Here is a 25,895-nt window from a genome sequence, read left to right on the forward strand (position 1 = left end):
AGAAGTATTATATCTTGAAATGTAACTCTTTCTCAGAAATTGAGAGCCTTCACAGCATATAATGAATAACTTCCTTTTAAAATTCAACTGTCTTTATTCTCTATATTGACAAGATAAAGATTTATTATTATTGCTGTTTAGATCTAATATCTTAAAGATAAAATATTATTAGTAATATTTAAGTTCAGAATTCTACATTTATATGAAATGCTCTCATAAATATAAAAGGAATGGGAAGAATGTTAGATTTGAGTAGAGTCTCTTTCACCTAAACTGCATGTTTCTTGAATTTTTTGAGGATTCTGTCACGGATCTGCTTGGTCTTAATACTATATACAATGGGGTTCATCAGAGGTGGAACCAACAAGTAGACATTGGCCATGATCACGTGAACAATTGGAGAAGCATTCTGTCCATAGCGACGGATCATGGATAGTCCAATCATTGGTGTATAGAAGGTGAAAACAGCACAGATGTGGGAGATGCAAGTATTGAGAGCTTTCACTCTCTCAGCCTTGGAGGCTATGCTCAACACCGTGCCCAGGATGAGGATGTAGGAGAGGAGGAGAAGGACTGAATCAAGACCCATGGAGCAGATAACCACCATGAGGCCATAGATACTACTGACCCGACGACTGGAGACAGTTGTCTTTATGAGGTCCTGGTGCAGGCAAAAGGGGTAGGAGAGAGAATTGACAGCATGGTATTGAAGTCTCTTCAGGAGGAAGGAAGCTGGAAAGACAAGAGTCAAGGCCCTTCCAGCAATTGCCAACCCAATCCCAATGATTACACTATTGGTTAGAATGGCTGCATAACGCAGGGGTTCTCGGATTGCTACAAAGCGGTCGAAAGCCATGGCCAACAGCACAGCAGACTCAATAATTGAGAAAACATGAATGAAGTACATCTGGATCAGACAAGCATTGAAGGGAATCTCCCGGGCATGGAACCAGAAGACACTGAACATGGTAGGCAAGGTAGTGGTGGATAAGCCCAAGTCAGTGAGAGTTAGCATTGACAGGAAGTAGTACATTGGTTGGTGGAGAGAAGGCTCAGTTCTGATAATGAAGAGGATAGTAATGTTCCCCACAATTGAAGTGACATAAACCAAGAAGATGGGGAGAGAAATCAATCCATAACTGCTTTCAAGGCCAGGGAAGCCTGTCAGGAAGAAGCGAGGGTATAAGGCAGAACTGTTGAAGACAGACATTCTGCTGGTGTAGGAACCTTCAGTTCAAAGGAGTTAAGAAAATGGAAAATCAGAGTAAAAGCCAATACTGCAACAAGGAACTATTTTTTTATGTAAGCAGTCTGTATTTAGTGCTTTTAGTCACTCTTCTGCTTATTGTATGTAATTGCCACCTGCATTCATTGTTTTACCAATTGATTTATTCTTTCATCATTATGTATTTATTGACAACTTTTTTTTTTTTTAAGTGGAGTCTTGCAATATTTCCTATATGGGTCTAGAACTCCTGGGCTTGAACAATCTTCCCACTCAGCCTCCTGAGTAGCTGAGACTACAGGTTTATGCCACCACACCAATATTATATCTTATTAAAGTAACTCTCATAGTGCTAAAAGATATAGGCATGCATAAGACCTTCAGATACTTACAAAGTACTGGATGAGGAATTAAAATTAAGTTTTAGATTAACACTTTAAAGATTATATAATAATATGAGATAATACAAAACACAAGGAGGAACTTACCTTCCTGGAGTTCAGGAAAGATTTATTGAAGGAGATTCTTGAGTTAGGTCTCAAATGATAAATGCAAGTTAAAAGGGATCAAAAGGGTGTGATGCAATGCTATATTGATTGACACCCATGTAACTAGAGAGTATGAGAAGTGCAAGCAAATATAACTGAACAAAGGGTAGATGGTGCTTCATATGGTTTTGGGAGCTAAGATTAAATGAAAGTGAACCAGAATTTGTGAAAGAACTTGTGGTAAATATGAGGAGCATGGATGTAACCTTAGAGGACACAGGTGTTCATTGCCATGTAAAGTAAACAACTTGGTCAGTTTCTATTTTATGGACATCAAACTAGAATCAATTTTAAAAATGGTCTCAAAGTGGAAAAAAGCAAAGGCAGAGAAACTCTTCAGGAGGCACTTGTAAAAAAAAAAAAAGGTAGATGGAAGTGAAATCTAAGAGCAGGTATCATAAAGAATAAATAAGTATAAAAGTTAAATCAGTAGAAAAGGTAGCACAGATAATGCAAAACATCATATATTCCAAGAGTGAGAAAAACATTAACAAAGAGTAAGGTCACTTATTTAGTAGGATTTTGTGTCATTTACAGAAAAAAAGACAAATGGAAGAAAAGATATGTATAGAAATTTGATGAAAACAGTGGACAAGATGATCCAGTTTGTTTATAATAAATCTGAGGAGATAGTGGTATGTTATTTATAGAAGACTGGTGAAGGGAGAAATGACTCCTACTCTCCTCTCTGAGAACATGGAAAGGAAGAGAAAATGTTATAGAAAAAAGAGAATTAAAAAAAATATATAACGCAATGCCAAGTTATAGGAAGAATATAATGTTATGTGCTCAAGGTTCAATTACCCCCCAAAATTAGATAGCTGTAGGAAACGTTGGAGGCAGATTTCACTGTGAACTGGAGAAGACAGGAATTATGGCCCTAGATATCTCAGTTACTAAGCAATGTAATTGCCATCCAATTCAACACTCTGGGCACAAAACATCAAGAAATAATTTCCACATAATGTATTCCATGTCAAAGTTTTGCCAAAATTTGCACATCCCATTTCCTAACCTGTTCTCTACCAGTACAATCATACTTTATAGTTGCCCCGAACAGATACCATTATAAAATAACTAACTAGGTAACTGTCTACGGGAATGGTGGGAATTTTTCATTTTAGTACCATTTTCCTTCCATTGTAGGAACAGATACAGTGAAGAGAAAAGGAGAATAGATTTGCATATTCTCATTTAGTGACTTACATATTATGCTAACCCTAGGGATACATGTATTAGGAAATACGGGTCTTTATGTGTCTCCCTCACTTTTCTATATTTTTAGGTCACAAACTTCTGGTCTCCATCACTAAACACTAACTGTGTCATCATTTTGACATCACTTTGACACTCACAGCAATTATTTCCTTCTTACCTTATGCCTGCCCACAAATCCTTCAACAATCTTCAGAGTCTCTATCCTGAATAGTTATGCTAGTCTCCCTCACGTAACTCTCATCTACTTCTCCTTATAAAAGCCCCTGACTTAGAGTATTCATGATCTGACTTTTCTCTCGGATATAGACACAAACATCCTTCTTTCAATGGCTACTACTCTAGAGTTTGAAAAAGTCAAATGACAATTGTTATTTACTACATCTAACAGTTTGTATGAATTACTAACAGAGAATTGTATTAATTTATGTAATGTTTATCTCACCATAGGTACTATCTGTTCCTGGAGGAGAGTTGACAATGGTATCCCTTCCAAGAGCTCCTCTGAGCAGCTTTAGAAGATTATAGCCTACTTTTTATGGAGGAATGGCAATCTGAACCTCTGACCTATCCCAGAACAGTGGTTTGACAGGAGGTCAGTCCTATCTTTTGATCTTCCCTTTCAATTTCTAGACTCTTCAAATATGTAATATATTAATCTCTTACCCAATTTTCACATTCAAAACCTTTCTTCAGGAACACCTAAGTCCTCAAATGCAAACAGGCATTCACCCTGCTACAGTTGGCTGGGTCTCCAGTCTGTCAAGATTGGGGACTTGTAAGAGCCACTGAAGATGGGCATAAGAGAAGAATAAAATACACATTGTATCCTAAGGCAGATAGTTCTTCAATGAAGCATGTCCTAGCCCAGTCATCAGTCTCTCCTTCAGTGACTGCAGAGCCAAGATAAAGCCTTTTGACCTTTGCCATCCTTGACTCTACCCAGCTAGATGTATTACTAGCATTACATTTCTGTGCTTTAATTACTCTAACCTGTCTCCCTCTCTTGGCTAGTCTATTCTCCCAGGACCACATGTTTTTTTTTCCAGTAAAATCTCTAGGGAGGAAAATGATTTCAGTGCTGCCAGAACCTTTTCTCCTCAAGGACATACCAACTTCCCACTCTGGATGTCCAGATGAGGAAGTAATTGAGAAGTGGTCTGAAATCATTAGTTGAAGAAAACAAATTGGTAATCAATCAGAATGAAGTATTAAAGGAAAAAAAATGTGTGCTCTGAGTAAGCAGATGCAACATTTTCTAGCTATTGAATACCAGAAAAATTAATCTGTTTTTTGTGCCATGTTTTTGCAACCATACAATAAGAACAATTAAATCCACTCTGTTAATTTGTTGTAAGGAACATAAAAAAAAAAATTGTGTTAAGTGTAAATCTATTGCTTAAAAGTAGTACTCAGGAAAGCAATTATAACTAATATAGGACTATGAGATCTATATAGAGTTATCTCATAATAATCAATTTTTCACCAGCTACTGGACAGAGGGGTGGACATTCTGTCTTCATCCAGTAACAAGTCTTACTTACATTGGCCCATAAATCTGCTTCTGAACAGTCCTGAACAGTTATATTCAGTAGAAAAGACAAAAGGTGTGATAGGATACAAAAGCTATACCCCTATGCTCTTACTATCTGTGAAGAAATAAATCCCCTCAAAGTACAACTGTAAAAAACTTATATGTTCATTTATTCATTACATTGGTGGTAGATATAAGAATGAAGAAAAGGTTTGCAACTTTAAATTCAAATCCTCTGCTTACCCTCTTTCTCAATAGCTCTTCACTCTTCACCACTAGGAAATTTATCTCAATTGTGTCATTATTGCTGTTTCTTGAGGAAAATTCCTTTTTTTCCTCAAAACTTATAACATCACTAATCCATGATGTAAATCACTTTACAGATCAATTCAAATAATTTCCAATAAAATCTTGATTAGGGAGAAATTGAATTCATGGTGGTATCACAGTTACTTCTCATGAAACATTCTTTTCATCAGTTCATCTATTTCTGCTTTTGTAACTTGATGTTATGATTTTTTTTCTCCAAAATATATAATATTCTATATGCTTTTAGCATATTTTCCTAAAATTTACAATATCACTATTTTAATAGAACTAGTAGCCAAGAACCATGCAAGCATTAATACATTAATGAATCAATCAATCCTTTGTCAATTATATTTGAGAGAGACTTCACATTGTCAAACAATTGTATGTGAACATCAAATGTGCCCCTTAACCTACTAACAGTTGAGAGAAACAAGCAGTGAAGACATCTGTGTAATTTAGTTTAACCCAGTCTTCTCTACATACATTTATTATACAGACAGCATTTATTAACATTTGAAATCTAAGTTCTGCAGAATTCAACCTGAGAAAGAAAGACTAGAAAATTCTTGCTTTTAGGCAGAGATTTTCAACATGAAGGATTTTGCTTCAAGAGAGCATTTGATGGTGTCTGGGGGAATTTGAGTTGGGAAAACACTATTGACACCAAGTGTGTAGTTCTCTGGATGCTTCTAAACATTGTGCGGTGTGCGTGGTTGCCACTCACAGCAAAATCTCATCCAGTCAGATGTCAACAGTGCCAATATCAAAAAGCCCTATTTGGGGGAGAACAAGCTACCCTAAAAATCAATGTTTTAATTTTCAGACTCAGAGTAGTATGAAGGCAAAGAGCATAGACCCTAGAACAATGACAGTAAAGAGCACAGACTATAGATCCAGGGACCCTTATTTTTGAATCCCAATTCTGGCAACTATTGACTGTGGTCTAGAAAAATTACTTGGAACTATTGCCTCTTTTTCCTCATCTATAAAATGAGTTCATAATAATTTTAATCATCTAGTAGGGTGTTTGTAAATATTCTATGCCTTAACATATGTGTAGCACTTAGAATGTGTTAAATACTTAATACTTAATAACTTAAATATTTAATAACAGATAATCAAAAATTGCTTCCAATTCAAAGAGTCCATGTTGTGGATACATTAAGATTGGCAGGACAATGGAAAGTGACATGATTAAAGTCCATGAGACTTAATGAAAAATTATTATGAGGTGTTAAAATATCTACACTTTATAACCTTAAACATTTCTGAAGTCATCATGTTAGCTGTAGAAATACACCTTCTTTGATGAGCCTATTTGTTCATTGAGATATAACACAGGCATAGGATTCAGTGCTGTAGGGATAAAAGTCATAGCTCCTTCCATGAAGACACTTTAATTGGAAGATCAAGTCTTCACTCTTTGTATGAGCATTTTCACTTTTGCTAAAACCTGAAGCCAAGAAAAGAAAGACAGAACAACAAAAATGAAACATAGAATAATCTGCACTCAAGACATGTTTGAAAGCTCTAACACATGATAGATTTTAAGGAAAGAAGAGATTAAGACAGACCAATATTTACAAGATTGTGGCCCAGAAGTTTACATTTGAATTCAGTGTTCTGTAGATGATCAGAAATTGGTGTTTTTCTTGTAACACTTTTTTTTATTCAAGATTAATATATAAGGGTACAGATGTTTAGGTTACATTGTGTTCATTTTTAACACAATGTAGTTGAGCCCTTCACCAAGGGGATGTGCTGAACACCTTCACATTGTGCACATTAGGCGAGATCATGCCAATCATTCTCTCTCCGCTCCCCTCCTCCTCACTAGGCTATACTTGTGCTTTTCTTTTGTGTGGGTATGGAGTTGTTTTATATTGGTTTCATATTAGTAATGCATACATTGGATACTTTTTTTTCCATTCTTGAGATACTTTACTAAGAAGAATGTGTTTCACCTCCATAAAGGTAACACAAAAGATGTGAAGTCTCCATCTTTTCTTATGGCTGAATATTATTCCAGGGTATTCATATACCACAGTTTGTTAATCCATTCATGGATTGATGGGCATTTGAATTGCTTTCATGTCTTGGCAATTGTGAATTTGAGCTATAATAAACATTCTAGTGCAAATGTCCTTGTGGTAAAATGGTTTTTGTTATTCTGAGTAGATACCTAGTAGTGGGATTATAGGATCAAATGAAAGGTCTACTTTTAGTTCTTTGAAAATTCTCCATACTTCTTTCCATAGAGGTTATATTAATTCTCCATATTGCCAGTAACAAGGATGTTCCTTTCTCTCCCACATCCACACCAGCATCTGCAGATTCAGGAGTTTGTGATCTCACTAATCTCACTGGAGTTAGGTGATAACTCAGAGTCGTTTTGGTTTGTGTTTCTTTGATGATAAAGGATGAAGAACATTTTCTTTTATATAACACTTCTTTTAAAACAGACAGAAAACTCCAGGCCTAGGTATTATATTTAACAAATCATTTGAAACATTTTAATAAAGAATAACAGAAATCTTACACATGTATGTCTAGAGATTGTGACAAAAGGTGTTATTTCTTTTTTTTTTTAGATTAATAGAAAGGTATAAACAAGTAGGTTATTACTTAATTTTTATAAGGCAAGCATAACCTATATTTCATAACTGGATTAGGGCATCACAGAAAATAAATATTAAAGACCAATACACACCCCACATTGATTCCAAAATCTAAGATAAAAGTGTTACCATACCTAATCTGGTGATTACACACAGTTATAAACACACACTCTCAAATTTTGATCCTGTTGGATTTAATTCAGGCATCAAAGTCATTTTATATGCAAATATCAAACAATATAATTCACTATATTAACACAAAAAAGAAGAAATCATTTAGTAATCTATGTTATGAAAAAATTGACTAAATTTGGTACTGATAATGACAATATATTAAGCTAGATTTTGAAGATAATTTCCTTGATTTATTTTCTAAAGAAGGAAAACTACAGTGAACACCAAATGTTAAAGGTATTTTCCCCAAGAGATTAGGAAGAGGAAGAAAGCACCCAGTACTCTCACTTCTAAAATTTACCAGAAACCTAATCAATAAAATCAGATGAGAAGAAATAAGAGACACGAGACTATAATGAAATAAATAAATCTTTGTTATTATTCATAGACAATATAGTGAATAATTAGTAAATACAAAATATCCTAAAGACAAATAATGAGAATCAACTCATTATGGTAAGTAAACACCGTTTTACATCCAAAAGCACATGCTGGCAATAGAAAATAGAAACTGAAATTTAAAGCAGTGTGCTCTTATTGTTGGGATTCCACCATATATAAAAACCTACTATAAAATTACAGATTATGACAGTAAATTGGGTGATGCAAAGATCGAAAATTATCTCCAATGTAACAGAACAGAAAGACCAGAAATAAACCCACACATACTCATTCATCTTCTAAGAAAAAAGCAGCATTGTGGTATAAGGGATAAATAATGCTTTATTCAATAGATGTTTCTAAATGAACTATGTAGTCATAGTCATATAAAATAAATTCCTTGATCTTACCTCATCATTGATAAAAATAAATTCTACGTAGATTGTATATCCAAATGTCAAAAGTAAAGCCTTACTTTTAAGGTTTAAAAGATTATGAAAAGTAATTGATAATATCAGTAAATTTCCCAGTTATTTCCTTCAGCTTCAGACATAGCCTTCATTGCATACTCTGCAATAATGCAATTGGACTCAAATGGACATTTATTTTTTTCTGTTTTGCAGATGCATGATGTTAAACTTGGCCAGTAGAGGATACTGTAGGAACATCTGTAGGAAACACTCTTGTATGATTCTTCTTGTTTCTACCATGCAGAAACCAGAAGCATGTAAGAAATATTTAATAGTGATGCTCACCTCATCAAATTTCAACAGTTTTCCTGTGACTAGATTGTTTTTGAACCTTGCAGTTGCTCTAGTTCTTGGCTCCCCGGACTTCATCAACCTGCAAACTGCAGAGGTGTTTCCACTTTGTCAGTTCAAGTTCTATTCCTTTCTACCTATAAGGTGTCAATTGCTTGACAATTCCAGCTATGGTTCCTTACCTGCCAGCCTTAGCCTACCTCTCAAATTTCAGGGATTCTTTCTTCTCCTCTCGGAAAAGGCCTCTCAATCTGTCAGCCTTGGTCCACCATATAGGCCATAGGGGTCTATTTTTCTTGCTCCAGGCAACTGAATCAACTTCTCTGGCATCCAGTGGGCTGAAAGCACACATTCTCCAATGAAATGTTAACCTACTTCAGGCCTTGAGAAAGATCTCCTCGTTTAAGTTGGTTCCTTCCTTGAGTATTCTCTTTAAGCTTTAAGGTATTAATTAGTTACATTTACTTGTTAAAAATTAATTTTTTAACAAAATTAATAATTAATAATGTACATTGTTACATTTTTTGTTAAAAAAAAGTTTTAATAAAATTAAAAATTAATAATGTACATTGACCACCCAAGAAACTGTAACAAACTGGTCAACATATAGAGGTGGTCAACACATGGAACTAAGTCTGTGTACTGATACACGTACATACATGTGGTGCATGTCTGGTCTATGAAAATAAGATCAACTTAAGGAGGCGGTCATTGTAGGGCAGTGGTCAACTATGAAAGTTCTATTGTATTTATACTAACGAATTCTATTCAAATTGCTGTGTAGTTTTTGTCTTCTAGTTGTATCCTGCATGATAGAGTAGACAGATACTTCTTTAAAAGCACATAAAAAGCACTATACATAAAAGCAAATTCATAGGCTTAAATAAAATTAAGAATTCATTTCCACCCATCAAACCTATCATTAAGAGAGAATATACAGTTCAGAATATGTTGTAATGCATGTGTCTTATAGAATCAGCTCTAGGGTCACAGGGCTATCTTTAATTCTCTAGGTTCATATATTGGGTTTGACCTTCTACTTTAAACTTGAAGAGATAAAAACCTTTGGCCATTTTCTCTTGAATTCTTATCCTCTTCCATTTGCCTGAAATAAAATATTTCCTTCACAATTTTATTTCATCCTTTCTTTGTGTCACATATTTTCTGGGAACTTTTCATCCCAAAATTCACTGAGAAACCAATGTTGAAGTAAAATTTAGTGTTTAATGTGAAGAATCCTTAGGATAAACACTTTTGAAAGAAATGGAATGGAAGTAGGGAGCACTAGAAAGAAGGAGTTGAGCAGTAAATTGAAACTTATGAAAACCTTGTTCAAAAATCACAAGGACTTCTAGAGCTAAAATTGCCCAAACAAATTTTTTATGCTTCAGACCCAAGGGTCTAGGCCTTTACGCCTTTATGTCTCGGTTACTAAATGGGTCATAACCGTACACAAAGCATGTTTCTCCAGCTGAGGCAATTCTTGAAAAGGCTAAAGGTTGAAGTCTCTCTTTTGGCATCACTTCCAGCACCTGAGGTTGCAAGTCATTTACTGAAATTGGACTAGGTAGTGGTTCTCCATGTCCATAAACCCAAGTTTTATTTGCAGTTGGGAGGGAGAATGCATCATGCTTTGGACAAGTTCTAAGTTTTTCCTGGATATTTCAGAGTATTACCCACATGTACTCTTTGTAAACCTTTTGCTTTTATTAAGCTACCTCCTCTTCCTGGAATAGTTTTCCCAGAGATGTGCTGAAAAACTGGAGCCTAAGAAAGTCTTTTCCAAACTCTGACATCAGTATTTTCCAATTGATTTGGTTTTGTTTTTGTTTGTTTGTTTATTTGTTATTTTATTGTTGGGGATTCCTTAAGGGTACAATAAGCCAGGTTACACGGATTGCAATTGTTAGGTAAAGTCCCTCTTGCAATCCTGTCTTGACCCCATGAAGTGTGACACACACCAAGGCCCCACACCCCTCCCTCTGTCCCTATTTCTGCTTCCCCCCCATAACCATAATTGTCATTAATTGTCCTCATATCAAAATTGAGTACATAGGATTCATGCTTCTCCATTCTTGTGATGCTTTACTAAGAATAAGGTCTTCCACGTCCATCCAGGTTAATACGAAGGATGTAACGTCTCCATTTTTTTTAATGGCTGAATAGTATTCCGTGGTATACATATACCACAGCTTGTTAATCCGTTCCTGGGTTGGTGGGCATTTAGGCTGTTTCCACATTTTGGCGATTGTAAATTGAGCTGCAATAAATAGTCTAGTACAAGTGTCCTTATGATAAAAGGATTTTTTTCCTTCTGGGTAGATGCCCAGTAATGGGATTGCAGGATCAAATGGGAGGTCTAGCTTGAGTGCTTTGAGGTTTCTCCATACTTCCTTCCAGAAAGGTTGTACTAGTTTGCAGTCTCACCAGCAGAGTAAAAGTGTTCCCTTCTCTCCACATCCACACCAGCATCTGCAGTTTTGAGATTTTGTGACGTGGGCCTGGGGTTAGATGATATCTCAGGGTTGTTTTGATTTGCATTTCTCTAATATATAGAGATGATGAACACTTTTTCATGTGTTTGTTAGCCATTCGTCTGTCGTCTTTAGAGAAAGTTCTATTCATGTCTCTTGCCCATTGATATATGGGATTGTTGGCTTTTTTCATGTGGATTAATTTGAGTTCTCTATAGATCCTAGTTATCAAGCTTTTGTCTGATTGAAAATATGCAAATATCCTTTCCCATTGTGTAGGTTGTCTCTTTGCTTTGGTTATTGTCTCCTTAGCTGTACAGAAGCTTTTCAGTTTAATGAAGTCCCATTTGTTTATTTTTGTTGTTGTTGCAATTGCCATGGCCGTCTTCTCAATGAAGTCTTTCCCCAGGTCAATATCTTCCAGTGTTTTTCCTATGCTTTCTTGGAGGATTTTTATTGTTTCATGCCTTAAATTTAAGTCCTTTATCCATCTTGAATCAATTTTTGTGAGTGGGGAAAGGTGTGGGTCCAGTTTCAGTCTTTTACATGTAGACATCCAGTTCTCCCAACACCATTTATTGAATAGGGAGTCTTTCCCCCAAGGTATGTTCTTGTTTGGTTTATCGAAGATTAGGTGGTTGTAAGATGTTAGTTTCATTTCTTGGTGTTCAATTCGATTCCAAGTGTCTATGTCTCTGTTTTTGGGCCAGTACCATGCTGTCTTGAGCACCATGGCTTTGTAGTACAGACTAAAATCTGGTATGCTGATGCCCCCAGCTTTCTTTTTATTACTAAGAACTGCCTTAGCTATATGGGGTTTTTTCTGGTTCCATACAAAATGCAGAATCATTTTTTCCAAATCTTGAAAGTACAATGTTGGTATTTTGATAAGAATGGCATTGAACAGGTAGATTGCTTTGGGAAGTATAGACATTTTAACAATGTTGATTCTTCCCATCCATGAGCATGGTATTTTCTTCCATTTGTTAATATCCTCTGCTATTTCCTTTCTGAGGAGTTCATAGTTTTCTTTATAGAGGTCCTTCACCTCCTTTCTTAGGTATATTCCTAGGTATTTCATTTTCTTTGAAACTATGGTGAAGGGAGTTGTGTCCTTAATTAGCTTCTCATCTTGACTGTTATTGGTGTATACAAAGGCTACTGACTTGTGGACATTGATTTTATATCCTGAAATATTACTGTATTTTTTGATGACTTCTAGGAGTCTTGTGGTTGAGTATTTGGGGTTCTCTAAGTATAAGATCATGTCGTCAGCAAAGAGGGAGAGTTTGACCTCTTCTGCTCACATTTGGATTCCCTTTATTTCCTTGTCTTGCCTAATTGTATTGGCTAGAACTTCCAGCACTACGTTGAATAGTAAAGGTGACAGAGGACAACCTTGTCTGGTTCCAGTTCTAAGAGGAAAAGCTTTCAGTTTTACTCCATTCAGTAAAATATTAGCTGTGGGTTTGTCATAGATGACTTCAATCAGTTTTAGAAATGTGCCACCTATGCCTATACTCTTCAGTGTTCTAATTAGAAAAGGATGCTAGATTTTATCAAATGCTTTTTCTGCATCTATTGAGAGGATCATGTGATCTTTATTTTTGCCTCTGTTAATATGGTGGATAACGTTTATGGACTTGCGTATGTTAAACCAGCCTTGCATCCCTGGGATGAAGCCTACTTGATCATGATGAATGACTTTTTTGATGATAAGCTGTAATCTATTGGCTAGGATTTTGTTGAGAATTTTTCCGTCTATATTCATGAGTGGGATTGGTGTGAAATTCTCCTTTTTGTTTGGGTCTTTTCCTGGTTTTGGTATTAGGTTGATGTTTGCTTCATAGAATGTGTTGGGGAAGATTCCTTCTTCTCAATTTTTTGGAATAATTTCTGCAATACAGGAATAAGCTCTTCCTTGAAGGTTTGATACAATTCTGGTGTGAAGCCATCTGGACCAGGGCATTTTTTGGTTGGAAGATTTTTTATTATTTCTTTGATCTCAGTGCTTGAAATTAGTCTGTTCAGGAGCTCTATTTCTTCCTGGCTGAGTCTAGGGGGAGGGTGTGATTCCAAATATTGATCCATTTCCTTCACATTGTCAAATTTCTGGGCATAGAGTTTCTGGTAGTATTGAGGGATGATCTCTTGTAGCTCTGTGAGATCAGTTGTTATTTCCCCTTTATCATTTCTGATTGAGGTTACTAGAGATTTTACTTTTCTATTCCTCGTTAGTCTGGTCAATGGTTTAACTATTTAATTTATTTTTTCAAAACACCAACTTCTTGTTTCATTAATTTTCTGAATGATTCTTTTGTTTTCAATTTCATTGGTCCCTGATTTGATTTTGGATATTTCTTTTCTTCTACTGAGTTTAGGCTTAGATTGTTCTTCTTTTTCCAATTCCATAAGATATCTTGTGAGATTGTTGATGCGCTCTCTTTCTGTTTTTTGAATGTAGGCATCTAAAGCGATGAATTTTCCTCTCAAAACTGCTTTTGCAGTATCCCACAGGTTTTGGTAGCTTGTGTCTTCATTGTTGTTATGCTCAAGGAAGTTAATGATTTCCTGTTTTTATTTCTTCCTGCACCCATCTGTTATTCAACAGAAGATTGTTTAATTTCCATCCCTTTGGGTGGGGTCGAGCATTTTTGTTAGAGTTGAGTTGCACCTTTAGTGCCTTATGGTCTGAGTAGATACAAGGTAAAATTTCAATTCTTTTGATTCTGTTGATATTTGTTTTGTGTCCCAGGATATAATCAATTTTGGAGAATGTTCCATGGAGTAATGAGAAGAATATATATTCTTTATCTTTGGGGTGGAGTGTTCTATATGCATCTATCAAGCACAGTTGTCCTAGGGTCTCATTTAAATCTCTTATATCTTTGTTTAATTTCTGTTTAGAGGATCTGTCCAGCTCTGTAAGAGGAGTGTTAAGGTCCCCTGGTATTATGGTATTATCAGATATCATATTGCTCAGACTGAGTAAGGTGTGTTTCAAGAATCTGGGAGCACTTAAATTGGGTGCATAAATATTTAGAATTGAAACATCTTCTTGTTGTATTTCTCCCTTGACCAATGTAAAGTGACCATCTTTGTCTTTTTTGATTTTAGTTGCTTTAAATCCACATGTATCTGAAAATAAGATTGCAACTCCTCTTTTCTTCTGAGTTCCATTTGCCTGAAAAATTGTCTTCCAACCCTTGACTCGGAGCTTGAATTTGTCTTTTGAAGCCAGGTGTGTTTCTTCTAGACAGCAAATGGATGGTTTGTGTTTTTTAATCCAGTCAGCCAATCTATGTCTCTTCAGTGGGGAATTCAAGCCATTAACATTTATTGAGATAATTGATAAGTGTGGTAGTATTCTATTCCTCTTATTTTGTGAGAGTCCATTGCTTAGTTTTATCTTTTGCAACAGTGTGGAGGTTAGGTTCTGTCCTTTAATTTCTGAGTTCTTCCCTTCCTGCTGATCCATTGTGGTGGTCAGTGTGCAGAACAGGTTGAAGTATTTCCTGTAGAGCTGGTCTTGTTGTGGTGAATTTCCTCAATGTTTGTATATCCGTAAATGATTTGATTTCTCCGTCAATTTTGAAACTTAGCTTAGCAGGGTAAAGAATTCTGGGCTGGAAATTGTTCTGTTTACGTAGATTAAAGGTAGATGACCATTGTCTTCTTGCTTGGAAAGTTTCATTAGATAAGTCTGCAGTCACTCTGATGGATTTGTTCCTGTAGGTCAACTGGCGCTTACTCCTGGCAGCTTGAAGAATTTTTTCTTTTGTCTTGACTTTGGTCAGGTTCATCACAATGTGTCTTGGAGAAGCTCAGTTAGAGTTGAGGCGACCTGGGGTCCGAAATACCTCTGAATGCAGTGTGTCAGAATCTTTGGTGATATTTTGGAAATTTTCTTTTATAATATTCTCTAGTATGGCTTCCATTCCTCTGGGGCATTCTTCTTCCCCTTCTGGAATTCCTATAACTCGTATGTTGGAACGCTTCATAAAGTCCCATAATTCTGACAGTGAACGTTCTGCTTTCTCTCTCTTCTTTTCTGCCTCTTTTACTATCTGAGTTATCTCAAGAAGTTTGTCTTCTACCTCTGAAATTCTTTCTTCTGCATGGTGTAACCTGTTGCTCAAGGAATAGGACACTGGCCCCATATACCAGTGGTGGGAGTTTCAAACCTGGCCCCTGCCAAAAACTGCAAAAAATAATAATAATAATAACAATAATAATGATTTTAACAGCTTGATAGAGTTTTCAGAAACTTCATTTTTCGCACACAAATTGTTAATTATTTCATATAAATCTTATAATGATCTCTGGAATGCACAAGACCACAATTATCACAAATTGTTCAAGAAAAAAATCTCATATAAGTTATAGATTAACTGATATTACATTTATAGAATGTGAAATAATTAGAAATTTGATTATATTATCGAGACACATATATTTTACATTTAATATATTAAGTACCTTTCCAAACATTTTCAGTGGGAAAACTGAGGGATAGAATTTCCTTAAACCCTCCTTCCCATTCCAAACTTTCTGAGAATTCCTAAGCGAATCTGCTTTGTCTTGACACTGTAGACAACAGGGTTAAGTACTGGGGGGAGAAGTAAGTAAGTGTCAGCCATGAGGACATGGACTATGGGAGAAAGGTGCTTCCCAAAGCGATGGACCATTGACACCCCAATAACCGGTACAAAGAAGATGAGCACCACACAGATGTGGGATACACATGTGTTGAGTACCTTTAGCCGCTCTTCACGAGATGCAATACCCAACACAGCATTCAGAATCAGAATATAAGAAAGAAGTATGAAGACGGAATCCACTCCCAGTGTGGCAATGACTACACACAGTCCGTAAAGGCTGTTGATGCTGGCATCCGAACATGATAATTTCAGAACATCCTGGTGCAAGCAAAAGGCGTGGGAGAGGGCATTGACATGACAGTAGTGATAGCGCCTCAGGAGCAAAGGTGTGGGCAGTACAACGCCCATACTTCGGAGCAAGCAGGCCAAACCAATCTTGCCAATTACACTGTCGGTGAGAATGGTGGGGTAGTGCAGTGGACGGCAGATAGCAACAAAACGGTCAAAGGCCATGGACAGCAGCACAGAGGACTCCAGGAATGTGAATGTGTGGATGAAGAACAGCTGAGTATAGCAAGCACTTGCCTGGATCTCCTGAGCATCCAACCATAAAACAGAAAGCATGGTGGGAAGTGTGGACAGAGACATACCCAGGTCAGTTAGTGCCAGGATGGAAATGAAGTAATACATGGGTTGATGGAGTGAGGACTCTATCCAAATGACAGAGAGGATGGCAACATTACCAATAAATGCTACCAAATACGTGAGACAGAATGGGATTGAGAGCCAAGAATGAAAATGTTCTAGTCCGGGAAGACCTCTCAGGATAAATGTGGGCTCCACAGCATCACTGTTATTCCACACCACCATGGTGATCCTTGAGTACTTGACAAATGGTGAGGGATATTTCTTTATTATTCTTCTTTATCCCTAAAAGGTATCTCTTATGAGCACAAACAATGGAATCAGGACATGCATCTTTCCTCTAACCTTACGCAGGAAATCAGGAGGTATTTCTTATAAGCCTCAGGTGAGAAATGTTTTCCAATACTAAAGAGTACAAAACTCTGGAACAAAAGTGGTACCCATGCAAATATGGGCATCTCTGTCAATAAATGTGTTGCATTTGTATCAAGTCCACTGAAAAATTTAAGCAACACAAGAGCAGAGAAAAAAAAATTACTATTATAAGAATAAAAAGAGGGATGAGTCAGAGTAATATCTATGGATTTGTATACGTTTCCTATCAGTAATGTTCTTGAGTTAATCAGTAATTGCTTCTAGGCTACCTTTTCATTCATTGCAATTGAACTAATTCCAAAGATTCAGCATAATTTCCTTCTGAAATTATTTTATTTAGTAACTTATAAAATTTAACTTTCAAATGTTAAATATTTAATGATAAAAGATAAATACCTCATTATATAAAAGAAGGCATGAACAAAAGAAAAAATATCATAATCCCAAAACATTTTTTGAGATTTTTTTTTTTTTTTATGAGCATAGTATTGACCTATTTGGTATATTTAGCATAGCAACTGTTTCCTAACATAACAATTCTTTGTAGCAAAACAAGAACAACACCTATATATACAATGTATGTGACAAAAATAAATATTTAGAGCATAAAGTCACTATGCAAATTATTCTACAGGTATTTTTTTGTTTTATCTCTCACAAAATAATGAGCACACTTAACAGTTATCAATGTATTTGTCTTAAGTAAAATAGATAACTTTCCACTTTATTCACCATTTTCCACTCTATTCACCACTTTGATTGATTGCTCTTTTTTTTGAGATTTTTAACTTCTTTATTATTAGAAACTTCAACAACCTATAAGTGATGCAGTTCAATGGAGCTGTCTCAGCTATTAAAAAAATACATGAACATCAAAAATGTAAATGATGCACATAGATCAAGTTATAGACAAATGACATCATGGCATGCTAAATAAGCAATGAATATATAGCTACTTGACACAGAAAAGTGTTGGGGAAAATGATTTATCACTTATACATGGTAGCATAATTACACAGAAGTCCAAATTATCTCCTCCACTGTAGCAATATTTACATTATTAATTACGTCAGGCTTAGAACCCATCTTGGAATATACCTACTGCAACATTTCACTAATAAAACCTAGTTACAGAATTTTTTAAGGCACATAAAATTGATTAGTCCATTAAATTAAAACATAGGTAGTTTTAAAAGTTTATTATCAATAACAATGACATAAAAAATAATAATATAAAAAATAATGACATAACAACTCATCTGCCATGCTCAAAATTTTTTAAATTAGGATTGTTGATAGAGGCGGAGCAAGATGGCAGCCGAGTAACAGCTTCCTTGCATCTGGGCACCATGAGTCTGGGGAGATAGGACTCCAGGCATCTCTGGCTGGTGGGATCTGCCTATCATCACCCCTGAGAGGATACAGGGTGTCAGCGAGAGACTTCTGGACCCCAAGAGGAGGACTAAAACAGTGGAAAACCAGCAAGTGGTCGCGTGTGTTCAATCTGTCTAAACCCTCCCGCAACTGTAAGTTCAGTAGCAGCGAGACTGCAAACCAGAAAGGCCTTACCTGTGAATTGTTTTGGTGTCTTTGGACTTGGCACTCAGCTGAACGGCCTTGGGGAGAGCCTGAGCAGAAGTGCGGAGAACTTTGGCCTTTGTCGAGGGCCCCAGTCTGAGCCGCTAAGCCAGACGGAGCTAATAGTGTTTGGCTCTGGGTCACAGGCAGCCATTGTGAGCAATCTGCCCCGGCAAGCTCCGCCCTCAGGGTCGCAGAGCTAGAATTGGGTGGGAGCTGGTAACACAGCGACCAAGTAGCCTAAGGGCGGGGTCTGAGCCGCCTTGCAGCCCTAACCCTCGGGGGCAGAGGGAGACCAGTTTTGGCACACAGGGTAAGTGGATAGCCACTTCAGCAGTGATTCCAGCAACAAGCACTTCCCTGGGAAAGCTTCTGCTCAGCAAGTGAACAAGTTAAAAGAGAATTTTAAGTGGGCCAAAGAGAGATTTAGGGTGTCTACCTGCTGGGGTTTGAGAAACTAGCAGCCTCCAGTCGTATCAGAACTGTGATTAACATCTCATACCCCAGAAGACCACGTGTTGCCCAGACAATATTCAATGACATATACATACTGCTTAGTTTTTGTTATGTTCTTTTTTTTTTTTTTTTGGTTTGGTTGTTTTTTTGGTTTATTTTGATGTTGTGGATTGTTGTTTTGTTTTTTAAGTTCAACCTTTTCCATACAGATCCTTTTTCTTTCTCAATTTTTCTAGTTTAATTATAATTTCCCATTGCTGCCTATTTCAATAATTAGAACTTCATTTTTGTTAGTGTTTCTACCGCAATTATTTGGTTTTCCACCCAATTTTATCCCGAAAAGTTTTCTGTTTGCTTGTTTTGGCTTGATTTATAGAATTTTTGTCTTTCCTCTCTACTTGGTGGAGGTGGGGTACTGTGTCTGATCAGGTTAGCAAAGAGCTGCTGACCTCAAGGGAACCACCCAACTGGGCACCCCCAGAAGGTGGGGTTTTTTTTAAGGTTATATCAAAGTACCCTACTGTACACCTATATTGCTCCGTCTCCCTCTTTCTGTGCCTCTCTTCTTTTTGTCAATATTCCTTTTACCCACCCACTCTCCTTTCTCTATTTTTCTTTTTTTTTCTTATCACTCGGTCCTCATTTCTTTCATCCCTTTTTTTGCTCTTCAACCTTCTCACCCTTCTGGTCCTGTAACCCTTAGTCCACAGGCACGAGAACTTAAAGAACAAGAGGAAGTGAAAGGAAAATTATGGCAAGGAAACAGATAAAAGAAATCACTCATGAAGAAGAATCAGCAGAAAACTCGAGGCAACATGAAAAACCAGTCCAGAACAACCCCGCCAAGGGACCATGAGGTAGCTACTGCAGAGGATTCCACCTATAAAGAAATGTTAGGAATGACAGAAAGGGAATTTAGAATACACATGTTGCAAACAATAAAAGAAATGATGGAAACAATGAAGGAAACTGCTAATAAAGTGGAAAATAACCAAAAGGAAATTCAAAAACAGAATCAAATAAGAGATGAATGATATGAAGAATATAAAAAGGATATAGCAGAGCTGAAGGAACTGAAACAGTCAATTAGGGAACTTAAAGATGCAATGGAAAGTATCAGCAACAGGTTAGACCATGCAGAAGAAAGAATTTCAGAGGTAGAAGACAAAGTTTTTGAGATAACTCAGATAGTAAAAGAGGCAGAAAAGAAGAGAGAGAAAGCAGAACGTTCACTGTCAGAATTATGGGACTTTATGAAGCGTTCCAACATACGAGTTATAGGAATTCCAGAAGGGGAAGAAGAATGCCCCAGAGGAATGGAAGCCATACTAGAGAATATTATAAAAGAAAATTTAGCAAATATCACCAAAGATTCTGACACACTGCTGTCAGAGGGCTGTCGGACCCCAGGTCGCCTCAACTCTAACCGAGCTTCTCCAAGACACATTGTGATGAACCTGTCCAAAGTCAACACAAAATAAAAGATTTTTCAAGCTGCCAGGAGTAAACGCCAGTTGACCTACAGGGACAAATCCATCAGAGTGACTGCAGACTTCTCTAATGAAACTTTCCAAGCAAGAAGACAATGGTCATCTACCTTTAATCTACGTAAACAGAACAATTTCCAGCCCAGAATTCTGTACAGTGCTAAGCTAAGCTTCAAAATTGATGGAGAAATCAAATCATTTACGGATATGCAAATATTGAGGAAATTTGCCACAACAAGACCAGCTCTACAGGAAATACTTCAACCTTTTCTGCCCACTGACCACCACAATGGATCAGCATCAAAGTAAGAACTCAGAAATTAAAGGACAGAACCTAACCTCCACACTGATGCAAAAGATAAAACTAAGCAATGGACTCTCACAAAATAAGATGAATAGAATACTACCACACTTATCAATTATCTCAATAAATGTTAATGGCTTGAATTCCCCACTGAAGAGACACAGATTGGTTGACTGCATTAAAAAACACAAGCCATCCATTTGCTGTCTGCAAGAAACACATCTGGCTTCAAAAGACAAATTCAAGCTCCGAGTCAAGGGTTGGAAGACAATTTTTCAGGCAAATGCAATTCAGAAGAAAAGAGGAGTTGCAATCTTATTTTCAGATACATGTGGATTTAAAGCAACTAAAGTCAAAAAAGACAAAGATGGTCACTTTATATTGGTCAAGGGAAAAATACAACAAGAAGATGTTTCAATTCTAAATATTTATGCACCCAATTTAAGTGCTCCCAGATTCTTGAAACACACCTTACTCAGTCTGAGCAATATGATATCTGATAATACCATAATACCAGGGGACCTTAACACTCCTCTTACAGAGCTGGACAGATCCTCTAAACAGAAATTAAACAAGGATATAAGAGATTTAAATGAGACTCTAGAACAAATGTGCTTGATAGATGCATATAGAACACTCCACCCCAAAGATAAAGAGTATACATTCTTCTCATCACCCCATGGAACATTCTCCAAAATTGATCATATCCTGGGACACAAAACAAATATCAACAGAATCAAAAGAATTGAAATTTTACCTTGTATCTTCTCAGACCATAAGGCACTAAAGGTGGAACTCAACTCTAACAAAAATTCTCGACCCCCCACCCAAAGGCATGGAAATTAAACAATCTTCTGTGAATAACAGATGGGTGCAGGAAGAAATAAAACACGAAATCATTAACTTCCTTGAGCATAACAACAATGAAGACACAAGCTACCAATACCTGTGGGATACTGCAAAAGCAGTCTTGAGAGGAAAATTCATCGCTTTAGATGCCTACATTCGAAAAACAGAAAGAGAGCACATCAACAATCTTACAACAGATCTTATGGAATTGGAAAAAGAAGAACAATCTAAGCCTAAACTCAGTAGAAGAAAAGAAATATCCAAAATCAAATCAGAGATCAATGAAATTGAAAACAAAAGAATCATTCAGAAAATTAATGAAACAAGAAGTTGGTTTTTTGAAAAAATAAATAAAATAGTTAAACCATTGACCAGACTAATGAGGAATAGAAAAGTAAAATCTCTAGTAACCTCAATCAGAAATGACAAAGGGGAAATAACAACTGATCCCACAGAGATACAAGAGATCATCTCTGAATACTACCAGAAACTCTATGCCCAGAAATTTGACAATGTGAAGGAAATGCATCAATATTTGGAATCACACCTTCTCCCTAGACTCAGCCAGGAAGAAATAGAGCTCCTGAACAGACCAATTTCAAGCACTGAGATCAAAGAAACAATAAAAAAGCTTCCAACCAAAAAATATCCTGGTCCAGATGGCCAGAATTCTATCAAACCTTCAAGGAAGAGCTTATTCCTGTACTGCAGAAATTATTCCAAAAAATTGAGGAAGAAGGAATCTTCCCCAACACATTCTATGAAGCAAACATCACCCTGATACCAAAACCAGGAAAAGACCCAAACCAAAAGGAGAATTTCACACCAATCTCACTCATGAATATAGACGGAAAAATTCTCAACAAAATCCTAGCCAATAGATTACAGCTTATCATCAAAAAAGTCATTCATCATGATCAAGTAGGCTTCATCCCAGGGATGCAAGGCTGGTTTAACATACGCAAGTCCATAAACGTTATCCACCATATTAACAGAGGCAAAAATAAAGATCACATGATCCTCTCAATAGATGCAGAAAAAGCATTTGATAAAATCCAGCATCCTTTTCTAATTAGAACACTGAAGAGTATAGGCATAGGTGGCACATTTCTTAAACTGATTGAAGCTATCTAGGAGAAACCCACAGCCAATATTTTACTGAATGGAGTAAAACTGAAAGCTTTTCCTCTTAGAACTGGAACCAGACAAGGTTGTCCTCTGTCACCTTTACTATTCAACGTAGTGCTAGAAGTTCTAGCCAATACAATTAGGGAAGACAAGGAAATAGAGGGAATCCAAATGGGAGTAGAGGAGGTCAAACTCTCCCTCTTTGCTGACGACATGATCTTATACTTAGAGAACCCCAAATACTCAACCACAAGACTCCTAGAAGTCATCCGAAAATACAGGATATAAAATCAATGTCCACAAGGCAGTAGCCCTTGTGTACACCAATAACAGTCAAGATGAGAAGCTAATTAAGGACACAACTCCCTTCACCATAGTTTCACAGAAAATGAAATACCTAGGAATATACCTAACAAAGGAGGTGAAGGACCTTTATAAAGAAAACTATGAACTCCTCAGAAAGGAAATAGCAGAGGATATTAACAAATGGAAGAACATACCACGCTCATGGATGGGAAGAATCAACATTGTTAAAATGTCTATACTTCCCAAAGCAATCTACCTATTCAATGCCATTCCTATCAAAATACCAACATCGTACTTTCAAGATTTGGAAAAAATAATTCTGCGTTTTGTATGGAACCGGAAAAAAACCCATATAGCTAAGGCAGTTCTCTGTAACAAAAATAAAGCTGGGGGCATCAGCATACCAGATTTTAGTCTGTACTACAAAGCCATAGTGCTCAAGACAGCATGGTACTGGCACAAAAACTGAGACATAGACTCTTGGAATTGAATTGAAAACCAAGAAATGAAACTAACATTTTAGAACCACCTAATCTTTGATAAACCAAACAAGAACATACCTTGGGGGAAAGACTTCCTATTCAATAAATGGTGTTGGGAGAACTGGATGTCTACATGTAAAAGACTGAAACTGGACCCACACATTTCCGCACTCACAAAAATTGATTCGAGATGGATAAAGGACTTAAATTTAAGGCATGAAACAATAAAAATCCTCCAAGAAAGCATAGGAAAAACACTGGAAGATATTGGCCTGGGGAAAGACTTCATGAAGAAGACTGCCATGGCAATTGCAACAACAAAAAAAATAAACAAATGGGACTTCATTAAACTGAAAAGCTTCTGTACAGCTAAGGAGACAATAACCAAAGCAAAGAGACGACCTACACAATGGGAAAGGATAGTTGCATATTTTCAATCAGACAAAAAGCTTGATAACTAGGATCTATAGAGAACTCAAATTAATCCACATGAAAAAAGCCAACAATCCCATATATCAATGGGCAAGAGACATGAATAGAACTTTCTCTAAAGATGACAGATGAATGGCTAACAAACACATGAAAAAATGTTCATCATCTCTATATATTAGAGAAATGCAAATCAAAACAACCCTGAGATATCATCTAACCCCAGTGAGAATGGCCCACATCACAAAATCTCAAAACTGCAGATGCTGGCGTGGATGTGGAGAGAAGGGAACACTTTTACACTGCTGGTGAGACTGCAAACTAGTACAACCTTTCTGGAAGGAAGTATGGAGAAACCTCAAAGCACTCAAGCTAGACCTCCCATTTGATCCTGCAATCCCATTACTGGGCATCTACCCAGAAGGAAAAAAATCCTTTTATCATCAGGACACTTGTACTAGACTCTTTATTGCAGCTCAATTTACAATCGCCAAAATGTGGAAACAGCCTAAATGCCCACCAACACAGGAATGGATTAACAAGCTGTGGTATATGTATACCATGGAATACTATTCAGCCATTAAAAAAAATGGAGACTTTACATCCTTCGTATTATCCTGGATGGACGTGGAAGACATTATTCTTAGTAAAGCATCACAAGAATGGAGAAGCATGAATCCTATGTACTCAATTTTGATATGAGAACAATTAATGACAATTATGGTTATGGGGGGGAAAGAGAAAGAGGGAAGGAGGGAGGGGGGTGGGGCCTTGGTGTGTGTCACACTTTATGGGGTCAAGACATGATTGCAAGAGGGACTTTACCTAACAATTGCAATCAGTGTAACCTGGCTTATTGTACCCTCAATGAATCCCCAACAATAAAAAAAAAAAAAACGAAAAAAAAAATTTTAATTAAATCCTTTAATATGTAAAATACTAAACTCACAAATATACAGGGTGGACATAACATTTGTCTGCAATTTGGCCGTGCCCGTAGCTCAGTGGGTAGGGTGCCGGCCATATACACTGAGGCTGGTGGGTTCGAACCCAGCCCAGCCGGCTAAAACAATATAGGCAATTGTAACAAAACAAAATAGCTGGGCTTTGTGGTGGGTGCCTGTAGTCCCAGCTACTTGGGAGGCTAAAGCAAGAGAATCACTTATGCCCAAGAGTTGGAGGTTGCTATTAGCTGTGATGCCATGGCACTCTACCCAGGGTGACAGCTTGAGATTCTATCTCAATAAAAAAATGGCGGCACCTGTAGTTCAGTGGGTAGGATGTTGGCCACAAACACTGAGGCTGGCAGTTTCAAATTAGGCCCAGAGCAGCTAACACAACAATGACAACTACAACAAAAAAAATAGCTGGGCATTGTGGCGGGTGCCTATAGTCCCAGCTACTTAGAAAGCTGAGGCAAGAGAATTGCTTGAGCCCAAGAGTTTGAGGTTGCTGTGAGCTGTGACTCTATAGCACTCTACCTGGAGTGACAGCTTGAGACTCTGTCTCAAAAAAAAAAAAAGTTTGTGTACAACTTAAAGTTACAATTATTTTAAATTGCATACAAACTTTATGTCCATCCTGTATATTTTCGTAATTAAGTGCTGTATGTACAATTTAGTGCTATCTGTTACTTTTACTTTATTGGTTTTAGATTTGTTTATGTTCAATTAAAAAAATTGTTTTTTTTAGTACCAAATGCTACCTGAAAAACATAAAAATAAAAAAAGACAAAAATTTTGTTATCTAAATATATAAAACGTATAAGAAAAAGTATATTAACTAAAACGCTTTGGATTGCAAGTGACAGACCCAAAGCGAATAAATACAGCAAAATGAGAATTTTGTTAAGGATCATACAGCCAAAAAGACCAGGACAGTGGTCCTCAGCTGGTGGAGGATTTGCCCCCCACTCCCTACAGGGACATCTGCTGGTGTCTGGAGACCTTGGTTTGGTTGCCATGATTGGGAGTGGACTCCTGGCATCCAGCCAGAGTGCAGCTAAACACCCCA

The 25,895-nt window shown here is 36.8% G+C and overlaps 2 protein-coding genes across 2 annotated transcripts; both read right to left on the minus strand.

Annotated features, from left to right (window-relative positions):
- Window positions 1-268: 268 nt before the first annotated feature.
- LOC128566072 (olfactory receptor 51G2-like) lies at window positions 269-1,210 on the minus strand. Its single transcript, XM_053563003.1, has one exon. It carries the CDS (start codon window positions 1,208-1,210, stop codon window positions 269-271), a length of 942 nt encoding a protein of 313 aa, XP_053418978.1.
- Window positions 1,211-15,765: 14,555 nt separating this feature from the next.
- Window positions 15,766-16,713, minus strand: LOC128564489 (olfactory receptor 51L1). Its single transcript, XM_053559953.1, has one exon. It carries the CDS (start codon window positions 16,711-16,713, stop codon window positions 15,766-15,768), a length of 948 nt encoding a protein of 315 aa, XP_053415928.1.
- Between the last annotated feature and the right edge of the window lie 9,182 nt (window positions 16,714-25,895).

This window comes from Nycticebus coucang, chromosome 14, assembly GCF_027406575.1.
Source record: "Nycticebus coucang isolate mNycCou1 chromosome 14, mNycCou1.pri, whole genome shotgun sequence".
Taxonomy (NCBI): domain Eukaryota; kingdom Metazoa; phylum Chordata; class Mammalia; order Primates; family Lorisidae; genus Nycticebus; species Nycticebus coucang.